This window comes from Cariama cristata, unplaced genomic scaffold (genome assembly GCF_000690535.1).
Source record: "Cariama cristata isolate BGI_N322 unplaced genomic scaffold, ASM69053v1 scaffold13446, whole genome shotgun sequence".
In the NCBI taxonomy this organism is placed as follows: Eukaryota; Metazoa; Chordata; class Aves; order Cariamiformes; family Cariamidae; genus Cariama; species Cariama cristata.
The window spans coordinates 60,653-72,714 of NW_009621683.1; the positions used below are offsets into that span (position 1 = coordinate 60,653).

Sequence of the window (12,062 nt, forward strand, 5' to 3'; positions counted from 1 at the left end):
ATTTTAAGTTGAATATCAAGGAGCTAGAGCATTGTGACCTGCATCAGTGAATTAAGTCTTAAAAATTACCTGTTGTACCTGAGCTGGATGTATGGAAGCTGTCTTAGCACTCTGCGTTCAGTAATACCAGTTCAGTCTCAAACTCACAGGCATATGGGGAAAACGTGAAGAACAATAAATTGCATTCTGCTTTTAATCTTGGCTGTTTTCTAAATTTGGTCATATAAAATCCATTTTGTAAGAGAAAAGGAATTTTGAAGTTTCTTTTGGGATTGATATAAATTTATTAATCTTGTAATGTGAGCCCTAATTTTCCCAAGAAGGAAAAAATCTATTCTGTAAATATTTCCTCCTAATGTGACCTGAAATTATCCTTCACTGCTTTGTGACATGTGTCAAATGGAAGGAGTTAATCAGAGCATTTTTTCACACATAAAACAGCAAAGTTGTTTTAACTTTTATTATTCTTTCTCTGGCTGTGGAGACTGCAACCTGTGAAAGTGGGCATGGATCACAGTGCTCCATGTAAGCAAGCTGAGTTTAGATGGGTGGGTGGGTTTGTAATCAGCAGTGTCTTGCAAGCTCTGAATCTTGGCAGGTTTTAAACTTGAGAGAACTTCAAGATGACTTCTTCTGAATTTTGACCTTGTGTTTTCACTACATGCATTAGTGCTCCCTGTCATAGGACAGGGCTGTTCAGCCTCTTTCAGATGGGGTTTGTGACAAGCTGTTTCATCTGCTTCTGTCTTCTGTGGTGCTGTTGGACTTTGCCATTGAGGAAGAAGATGCAGCATTTCACAAATGCCTCTTTAAAGATTTAATGACTTCACAGAGTTGTGATGGTGGCTTTGGAGCACTGAAGGTGGTCACTGGGAACTGGTGGTCAGTCCTTGCAGCCACACAGAGATCCGACACTCACTTCTTTCTAGTGATGATGGTTCCACATCCAGAGTGCAACTTTGGCTGCAGATGTTCAGGAATATCAGGGTCAGTCAAGCCTTTACCTGTATGAAAATCAAACTCCTTGGTTTTTTTCCTTGTGAAAGGAGGTGATTTGTAGTTAAGATGTAAGTATATCTGTGTTCTCTGTGGTGCTCTGCTATGGGAAGGGTAGATGGCTTGAGCAAACTTCCTCTCTGACACAGCTAGGTCTGCAGCTCACACAGCCGCTGCTGGAGTTGGAAGAGGAAGAGGTGACAGTCATGGGGGCTGCAGGGGCCAGGAGTTGGTTCCAGCTAGCTGATAGCAGACAAGAGGAGGTAACCTTGAATAGCTGGTCCTCTTAGGCAGCAGACTTTATGCCCTGTGGGCATCCAGAGTTTTGAAACCACATATGACAAGTGTCTTATATTTGCTCTGAAATGTGCGTATCCCGAGTACAAAAGTGTTTTTATCTCCAGACAACTGTAGGTATCACTTGAACTGCAGGCTGCTCATCAAGTCTTGATACGTGTTTCACCAGGTGCTTTGAGGTAGACTGAGATTTAGCTGTTGTGTATGATAATTTTAGTCCAAAGCCCAAAGCTATTCAGAACGAGTTTGGACAAACTCAAACAGTTCACCCGTAAGAGATGTAAATTGAAGCTGAGGAAAACATAAAAGGCAAAAAAAGCTTTCTAGAAATCAGTAGTTCAGCGACTTCCCAAGCCTCAGTGTCCTCAAACACGACTCCTCAGTGATTACTAATGTTGGGAAGTGGAAGCTTTTCCAGTGTTACTGGATCCGCTATGTTTGTGTTGCATGCATGTGGTTAATGAAGAAGTGGGGAAGTAAAGCTCAGCGCAGAGCTAGGATTTGCTTTAGGCTTTCCAAAAGTCTTAATCTCTGAGCAGGAAAGCCCCAAAAGGCTGTGTATACAGGGCTTTGGGAAGAATGTGGCCTTTTCCTACCAAATTTCCTTCCAAATCATCAGATCATGCTGTTCCCAAAACCAGCCAGAGCTTCTCTGCGCTGATAGTGCCAGTTGCAGGAAAGCAATGTAGATGCAGTTCCTAAATCCTTCCCTGTGGCTATTAGAGGCCTCTGAAGGTAAGGGCCATAGTAAAATAAGTTACGAGTCTCCATCCTGACTGTATCAGAGAAGGAGAAGTATGCATCTGTGTACTCCTATCTGGTGAACACCAGTAGCTTTTGCTGAGCTGATTTTCTTGAGCCTAGTGGGTTTATTTGCACTGTTGTAGAACCAGGTTTGGGGGCAGGAGGGAGTCGAAGACAGAAGTCAGAGAAGACAGAACAGCAACAGAAGTAGTGCCTAAAACTGTGGCTGTCTTCTCAGATGAGGATGGTGCATGTGTAAATCTGTGAACAACAGTAATCTGTGACCTAAAGGTATGACAGTCTCTTCAGATAAGGATTCACCCACCATCAGAATCTGTAGTGTGGCTTATAATATGGTGAAGGACAAGCTTATTAATGGGATTATTTAGCAGGGCAGAGTGAAGGCGGTTGCTGTCCGCCTTCCTGCGTTGGAGACTAGCTGTCCCCACTGTAGAAACTTTTTAACTATAAAGCTAGAAGTCATCTTAAAGAGCTGGGAATGGACCTCGGTGCTGAGTACTGTTTACTTTTACATGGACAAGTAGAGAAACAGTATTTGTCCTGTGATCCACTAATTGCAATCTTCTGGCCTGTGATAATAATACTTTAACTGTTGACTGTGTGTTTATACACTATATATATATATAAAAAATACAGTACATAAATTTTTAAAAATATGTGCACATGATTTATCTTTGGAATGATAGCTGATTGCCCTTGATTTGTGGAGCACAGACATTTGTCATTAAGTGATTAAAGGAACTTGCAAGCAATACACAGTTTCATTGGAAATGGTTTCAATTTAATATTGATGTTTCACTTTATTAATAAATTTTCTCCTTGAGATTTAGCTGAAATATAGAAACAAGGGCTCTCAAATATAGATGGAGGTTAAATGAATACCCAGAATTGTTTGGCAGGTATTTTTTAAGGAGACCCATTTAGACAGAAGTTTGGGTTTTGAGGGGTTATTTGGGGTTTTTTAATTGCTTTTTGGCCTCTACACTTTCTTTTATATTTCCTTGTATACTGTAAATCTCAGTAGTTTTTTCTTTTTAAGTTCTATTTATACTATTTTTGGTTCTGTCCAAAGTCTTAAATGCACAGAATTTAGCTTTATTGTACAAGACTCCTTTCAAGACTTTTATTCCTGCTATATTTTTCTTCAGTTGTTGCATGTCCTTACGAAAGACAAACCTACTGCTCTTTCAGTTCTCACTGGTGCTTAACCACGATTTTTGCGTTAGGCGCTGATTTAATTTTAAGAGGGTCCTTTCATAATAATTCTGAAAAACAAGAGTGTATTTTGGAATAAGTCCATATCCAAAATATGAGGTTTCTATTGTTTCCCCATGCACTTTGAATGCAATTTGTTTAATAGTATAGATTTTTAAAAGGTAAGTAAAACATCTGGGGTTTTTCTTGGCATTTCCCTCAGTATGTGTTTGCCCTTCATGGAACAAAGGCTTGTGCTAGATAGCGTATTCTCCAAAGCAGTCATATATATATGGCCGCAGCCAGCCAGCCTTCCTGCATGCTTCTGCAAAACACAACTGAGGTTCTTCTTAGCTCATAGTCACTCCTGACCTTCTGTGTGGAAGTGCAGTCTGTTGACATCTCTGGATAAAGAGGATCAAATCCACTGTCTTCTTCACCAACCGTCATCATCTGCACTGGAGAAGCATCTAGGAGCCCAATAGAGATGTGGCAAAGCCTCTAGACCTGTGAGGAACCAGCCAAGAGATGATTACTCACAGAGGTTGCTCTGCAGCTGTATAACGTGGCAGCTGTATAACATGCTGCCAGGCAGATGGGAGGGCCATCTGCCAGCTTGGTTTGGCGTGTGGGGCTCTAGGATGAACTTAGGCTTGGTCTTAGAGCTTACCTGAGGAAGGAGAGCGTCATGTAATGCTTTGCTGCTGGAAGACTGGGGACCTGTTCCTTGTTCCACTGCATATTTCCTGAAGGATCGTGAAGGAGCAAACCCTTTAGGTTGCTGTGCCACTAAGTGGAAGAGGGCCAGGAAGCAAGCATGGGCTCTGAACTGCCAGGCAACTCTGCTCTTTGGTCTCTCTGTTACAGCTGTGGCCTCTGCCAGCTTGCATTCTCTGAAGACGGTGCTTGGGCATGGCTGAGAGGGTTGCATGCGCCAGGATCCATTCCCAGTTGGCAGTATGGACAAAGTGTCACCATATTTGACTCCCATGGGCTAATCAATCATCCAGTGCTGTCCCAATAGCATTGTGCCTTCAAGCTACATCCCAGAGCACACAGTACAGTCTCAAGCTGTAAAAATACCGCTTCCATGGGCTTTAGCACAGCCTTCACATTATCTTTGGTATTTTGAACCAAAACCATCTCCTCTGTTACCAAATAATCATGTATTAGGGCCGCAGGGTTACCGCATGTGGCCCAGAGGAGATTCAGGGCCAACTGCTGTGCAGCACAGATGGGGCCTGACCAGGCAGCTTGGCTTCAGGTTCAGAGAACAGTCCTTAGCCCTTTTTTCTGTAGCGGTATAGCTCTAGCCTTGGTCATGTAGAGCCATCATTCCAAGCTCTCAAAATAGGGATAATATCTCATTTTGCCGGTGGCACCAACAATCAGAGAACAGGCAGATACTAGAGGTCAGCCTGGATGAACATGGTTGCACCTCTTGTACTTAAAATCCTGAATGTTGTCTTAACCTTGTTACCTGAAAGTAAGTCTCCTGCTGATTACTCGGTATGTGTTTTGTTTTTGCAGCGCGTGCCTTTGCTTGCAGATGTGGTTCAGTCTTTTAGAGAACATTTTAACCTCCACAGCAAAATTTAAGCATCTGTTAGCTCAAGACTGCAACTAGACTGATTGCATCTATAAGCTGTGTGGACAGTTTTATTTTGGAATAAAAGTGCTTTATCTTGATATACCTTAAGTCAATAAAACACCCTTTGTGCTTTTGTGAAGCCAAGGAGGAGAAAGGATTTGCATACAACATGGTATTATCACTGCAGTTGTCAACTGTTTTCTTTAATGGAAATTTAAATCAGGTTGCATAGATCAGTTTGTCTTAAAAATCCTTGCCTCTCTTACACTTCAAAATCAAACTCAGTTTTACTGCTGGCATTGCTCTGCTCTAGAAAATTGTAAGGGGTGGTCACTTGTTAATTGAGGAAGAGAGAAGGGTGTGTGGCTCAGACCTTCTACTTGCAGGATCTGCTGTGTTCCGTAGGACAGCAGCTTTCCTGAAGGGCAGATCTTTTGAATTGTGTTTGTTTATTTTTTCCTTTGTTTGTTTGTTTAAGAGAGACCTTTATTCTAATTCTATTTGTTAGCATATTTTCAAATCTTTTAGTGGAACTGTGTTGAAGCCTAAAATAGACTATCCCGCAGCCCTTGCACAGTAAACAAATAGGAAGCAAATGCTAGAACTGCTCCCAAATGTATTACATAAACTCAGAGTTTCTTTGCTACCGTTTAATAAAAATTGTATGAGAAAAATAATTGTACTCAAACATTTAATTACTTCTTTTGCCCAAACAGGTTAGGTGGCGGTCCTGATGATGCCAAGGAGATTATGCAGCACAAATTCTTTGCTGGCATTGTTTGGCAAGACGTATACGAGAAAAAGGTACTTATACAACTGTTCTCCTAATGCGAATTGTAGGTGTGGATATACTGAATGTTTCAAATTTTGTTGCCCTCTGTAAGGTACACAGAAGCCCTCCACAGAAGAGGTTTGCAATTGTTTTTAACAAAGCTAAATTGCTTCTTGTTTCTTAAAGTACTGTAATAGGATTACTTCAGAACCAAAGTTTGTTTTTGCAATGAGAGGAGTATCTCTCAATGAGATACTTGTTTCTGTGACTGAATAATTAGGTTGTAATCGCTTCCCAATTTAGACAGTATATAAGCCCTTAAAATGGCTTCTCCTGTGAATGCTCGTTGCCATTCCTTGCTGTCAGCTGATGTATCTTGTGTGAGCCCAGGAGTTATTGTTGGTTCCTGAGCATCTAAAGCAAAATTTCCTAGAAGCAGTAGTGGAAGGTGGGCTGTTTGTTCCTTTTCCATTTTTCCTGTCTTGAATGATGAAATTAGACTGAATAGGCAAGTGTAGAGAACTGTAGGCTTTTACATCAATCCAAGCCTAATTTTTTTTTTTTTTTTTTTTTTTGGTGACAGAGGGCTGATGTGACGTATCTGCACTTCATGTTTTTTCTCACTGGTTTTCCTTGAGACCCACTGAGTTTGTAGGCTTTCCAGTGGGAGCCATGGAAGTCAAAGAGCCCAGCCCTTTCCGTATGAGTGTGTTTCATGAGTTGTCTATGGCTCACTGTCCCTTCATTCACATATAACTCATTCCACTCCTCCAAGATGCCCTGCATTGTGCTCTTAGGGTGATCTACTGTTGTCCTCTCCCATTTGAATCTCACCAGCCACATTTTCCATAACACTCACATGAAATGCAGCTAACTAACATGTGGGGCTGGTGATTCAACTCTCCCATATATTGGTGCCACATGATCTCACTTGATCTCAGCTTTTCCCAATTTCCCTCCTTCCCCCTGCAGCCCCTCATGATACCAGATCTCATTTGATCTCTAAATACAGTTTACTTATCCCTCCAGTTGGTGGGAGCAGGTAAGAAACTTAGCAGAAACTGAGTTTTGATTCTTTTAATTCTTTCAGTAAAACTAATACAATGATCTGTTAGCATGTTTATATTCTTAAAAAAATAGAGCATAACACCACTGGTTTCCATACTGTAGTGGGAGAATTGTCCAGTGGCTGTATACGATTACAAAGAGTGCTCTGTTTCCTTCTCTTCTTTCACTTCCTCACAGATTTGTATGGCTAAAGGAAACTGAAAGATCATAAAGTAAGTTTTTGTGGCTTAAAAGTGTAGAAAGAGTTTAGACCTCTGTCCTTTCAAAGCATCACTTGAGAGAGAGCTGCCTGCGGTCATGAGGGCAGGAGGGAGTTGCGTGGAGTTTATTCAGTATCATGTAAAAAGTAGATCTGAATGACTGTTCTAAACAGGAGGTTATCCCCTGTTCAGATGTCTTCAGTGAAGTTATTATTAACCAGTCCTGGTTAGATGAATGGAGGATAAATCATACTAGCTGAAGGCCATTTATTTCTCCATAAGACTGAGAAAGCCTTCATAAGTTGTCCCATAGTAGTACTGATTCAGATGTTGTGGAAACTACCAGGAAATTCCAAACGTTACATATTTTGGTGAAAACAGTGTGCTGACCATGGCGTATCCAAGGAGGCTAGATTCTGCTTTTGCTCCTGTCCCATTAGCATGTGCGTCTGAAATAGCCGTGCTGTGCAAATGAAGAGATTTCAAAAAGTCTGTGGGTAATTGATGCCTATGTTCTGGGTGGTCCAAAACCAATCTTGCAGCATTTACCTGAACTGCAGTCTCAGGGATAAAAGCTCAATTTTGTCAGCCGCCTAGAGATGTTTATGTGCTAAGCTTGGTTACCTACTATCTTCAGATAATGGAGCAATATATTTATGAATATAGGTTTGGGGTAACTGAGAACATTTAGTTTGTAATTAAGCTTTTTGGAAACATAGCTTTGCTTTGAATTACAAGGAGTTTTGAATAACTGGGGTTGTCCTAAGAATTTAAAATACTCGTTAGACTCTCCTGGGGAAGAGTGGCGTTTGTCTCTGATGCAAAGAAAGGTGTGATTTAATCTGCAATATTTTGCCCATCCACAAGCAAAACATACACAATGAGATTTTAATCACATTTTTTTTTCCCCGGTCTTTTTTGTCTCTTAAACCAGCATAAGCCTGTGGGTATGATGCTGGTCTGCAGCAGTGGGAGGCTACAGGTGGCACCTCTCTGCCAGTCGAACTGCAGAGCTATTGCAGTGACAGCTTTTCAGTAAAGCAACATATTTGCTTGGTAAAGCCAGTGTTAGAGCTTTCTGCGGCTTCTACTCTGTTTCCAGCTTAGTGTTCTGAATTTGACAGCTAGGGGAAAAAAAAAATTGTCTTGTGGGTGCATCATAATCTGTCTCAAATTGCTTTTAACAGATACTAAAATAAAAAGGAAAATGATACAGGCAGCGCTAGCCCATTACACGTGTTCTGACTTAGGATTGCTGCTCTGAGTCGTTCTGCTGTGCATAGTTCAGGTGTCTGCTGCAGTGCCCAAGTCCTAAATCACTCTGTGCTGTGCACAGCATGCTAGAGCATTGCGAGTGCCAAAACCACCATTAGCTTAAAAGGACAGATAGAACTTCACACACGGGTGCACGCACAGCTTGTCAAAAACAAACCAAGGTTCACTTTAAGTAGTAGGCAGAAAACTGCTATAGGGAAAAGAAAGAGAATAGAGTTAAAATGTGAAAGAATGCATGCTCATCCTCAGCAGGGTTTTTACATATAATATGTTGGTGTGACTTGATTGTGAATAGTGTTATTAACATTATAATGTTAATAGCATTCCCTCTTCAGTAGCTTCAGGAGGACTGTAGGGCTCAGAGTGACTTGTGTCTTTGGGATATTCTGTTTCCTTTTCCTTTCTAAATTCAGGACATGAAGACCACTTATGAGGACCTAATTTTTTTTTTGACAGGAACATTTGCCAGGCTTCTTTAAGCCATTGATGGGCCCAGAGGATCATTAGTAATTAAAAAAAAAAATTATGATGAATGTATACTATAATTGTGCTCTCTTATAATAAACAAAATTTATATGTCCCTTAATTTTTAAAGATTGATTTAAAAAAGTAAATGTTTCTTTTTATTTGGAAATACTACCTTATGTGTAAATTGCATTTCTTAAAGTCTTTACATTGAAAATGAAGGAACTTCATTGGACTGTTGTTTGTAAGACAGGACAACACTCTGTTAGGTCCTCTCAAAACAGCTCAGAAAGATGATCCTGGTGATAGGGAGCTTGAAGCTAGCACTTTTCTTACTTACCAACTTGCCAAGCAAGTGATTCTTCAGATCTAAGCTGGAGGAAGACTTGAGGGTGGGGAAGAGGTGTTTGGTACATTCAAGATTTGCTGATGTTTTCCAGGTAGTGATTTTTGTTGGTGTTGCTCTTATTTCTGTAAAAGCAGAAGTGCAGGTCTTGGGGTCACTGCTTAATTCCAGTTGGAGCCATTTACCATTTGCCTTGATAAACCTTTCCCTGCAGTTTCAGATTGGAAGCCGTATACTTCCTCAATCACGCTTCTAAATTGTTGCCTGGTGTGGCTCTGTGCTATTAAAAGATGGCCATGCTTAACCCCAGTGGTGGGCGAACTGAAGCCCAGCACTGAGCTATTACATGTCCTCTGTGGGAGGGCTAAGAACAGTGTTTACATTCTGTTTCTACCGCATCACGCAGCGAGGAGGTGAGTGAGGTCTGAATCCCGGCTCCATTGCCCTCCAAAATTGTACGTGTTCCAACTCTGTGCATCTGTATGCAACCAGTTCCGCCACCCCACTTCCCAGGCGCACTCCTCCTCCAGCCCCAGTCAAGCAGCTCCGCTCCATCTGGAGTTCCTCTTGCCAGAGCTTGCCTAGGTACACACAGATGATTTCTAGCCTGTCTGCCCAAGCGAGCATCAAGAATAAAACCCAAATAGTGCGACTCGTGGTGTAACAAGAGGAGAATGTTCACTGCTAAGTGTGCTCAGTTTTTTGTAAGCGCTCAGATTTTCTAAGTTCAGAGTTGATACCAAATTGCTTTTGGGGACCGGGAGTATAAAAGCTTAATGTTGCTGCTGCCTTGTCCTAAATTCTCCCTAGGTTGGTCAGACCTACAGCACAGTTGCAGACAGAGCTGCATGGGCACAGTAGCTCTGTAGCTGAAGTTTTTTTGTGAACGTTACAACCCTTGTGGCGATATGCAAGTCTAACTGATCAGTTTGGTATCACTAAACATCTTACTCGTTTTCATCCCCCTCAAGCATAAATCTGACTAGATGCAGTTGACCATTTCCATATAATTAGGTGGGGAACCAGTATATACTATTACTATTAAACATTTGTGAGCATGTTATTTATTACTTGAAGAAATGTTAGGATTCTAGGTTTTAATTTGTGCAATTAAATCCTAGAGACAAAATGCCTTAAATGTCCCAGTAATAGGGAGTGCACACCTAACTAAATACTTTTTACTGTATATGGTTCCTTCTTTATGAACTGGCATTTTTAAAATTTATTTTAGGAAAGTAGGAAAAGGCACTGTAGCTTATAACTCTGTTTCAAATTCTACCTGTTTCAAACCATACTGCAAGAACCTGTAAATGGACAGTACTTTTTTTTTGTTTTTGCTTTTCATAGCTTGTACCTCTGTTTAAGCCACAAGTTACATCTGAAACAGATACGAGATACTTTGATGAAGAATTTACAGCACAGATGATAACAATCACTCCTCCTGACCAAGGTAAAGTTTTCCGAAATGCTTCCCACTGTGTTCTCCAGACCACCAGAAATAATTTGCTGTAATGTTACCTCGTCTCTTTAGACCATGTGAAAAAGCATCAGTTTAAACTTTCTGGTTTTCCATATATGTATTTGACCAAGAAGTTGGTAAATTGAAACTTTCTACATGTCTTTCCAGTTTGGGAAATGAAAAACCTCTTTTAGAAGACAGTGAAATTCTTGTACTGTTGTCTTTTCCAAATCTGCACATTCCCACTGGAAAATAATTCTGTTAATGAGTTTTGCATGTGTACTTCTGCACACGCTCTATGTATATGCAAGCAGTCAGTTGAGTATGGACTAATGTCCATATTTGATCAAAATATATTTTATTCTCGTGGTAGCTCTTTTAATGATGCTCTGAAATAGCAATTGCCAGAAATTCAGAACACTGAATACAGATTTAAGCAATGCAGCTCTTAGCAGTTTTAAATGGACATCTGAACAACTATTTACATGCAACAGTGAGGATCTTCTGGGATGCCCATTTAATGGGGTGGGATTTAAGAGTTCCTGTTTCTTTGTCCTTTCAAGTTGTGGAGGAAGGCAGCAACAGTGAAATTTTCTGAAATAACTTTATGGTGCATTATCTCACTTGTTTGTTTACTTAAAATCAGAAAGGTAGCAAATGTTGTTTACTGTTTTCTTTCATTTTTCAGATGACAGCATGGATTGTGTAGATAACGAGCGAAGACCTCATTTTCCTCAGTTCTCCTATTCAGCCAGTGGAACCGCTTAATGTTTTGCAATGTTTTCCCATTCAGAAACAAAACAGACTGCATTTTGGGGACCTTACTTCAATGGACACTAGAGAACTTTCTATATTATCTGAATTACAAACTGTGTTTGTATTACGATTTAGATGAATTTGTAGGAAGCCTCACAGATTCTGTATTTAAAACAATTCTTTGATGCATTTTTGAGAAGGAAAACAAATCCATTCTTAAAGTATTATGTCAAGGCTTTTATGCTGAATGACCATAGGTTTTTAAGAATACACACCAAAACTGTTTACTTTAGAAATAATTAAGGTATTCAACATATCAGCAGCTCTGACCAGAAAATCCCCTTACTTTATTTATTTCATACAGTTCATTATCTAAATATAGAATCTGCACTCTGAACAATTAGATTTATATAGGAAGATATAAGACTTTAGTAGCTAGTGCAATAATATAAGCAACAAAGTGAACAAACTCTGGAGGGTTAAGGTTCAAACTCATTTTGGACAGCAGTGAAGTGTCATCCAACTCCAGAAAACCAGCTATAGGAACAGCATTAATGGCCTCAGTGAGGTAAATCAAAAAGCAAAAGTTATTTTTGTTATAACATCTGCTACAAGACATTACATATCAAACTGAATCCAGTGGAATGGCCATGTCGTATAGACGAGTATTCCATTCTAGGCAGTGCATTTCATTATTCCATTTGCATAGAGTTTAGGAATACTTCATAAGATTGGCTTCTCAGAACCTAGAAAATGCTTGATTTACCAATCTAATATGAAATGCAACAATGCAAAATCACCCACTTTCACCACTGTGTAAAAATACCATACAGGTCTAAGTGAGAAATCATCTTAATGAGTCAGTCAGCCAGACAAAA

At 40.2% G+C, this 12,062-nt stretch overlaps 1 protein-coding gene across 1 annotated transcript in view; it reads left to right on the forward strand.

The window, feature by feature from the left end:
* AKT1 (v-akt murine thymoma viral oncogene homolog 1) overlaps window positions 1-11,812 on the forward strand; it is a 66,556-nt gene extending 54,744 nt beyond the window's left edge. The window contains exons 11-13 of the mRNA XM_009702073.1: window positions 5,560-5,647; window positions 10,317-10,419; window positions 11,117-11,812. Of these exons, the coding sequence (XP_009700375.1) occupies window positions 5,560-5,647; window positions 10,317-10,419; window positions 11,117-11,196 (271 nt within the window). The 3' untranslated portion in view covers window positions 11,197-11,812. The remainder of the gene's footprint in view (window positions 1-5,559; window positions 5,648-10,316; window positions 10,420-11,116) is intronic.
* The last annotated feature ends 250 nt before the right edge of the window (window positions 11,813-12,062 follow it).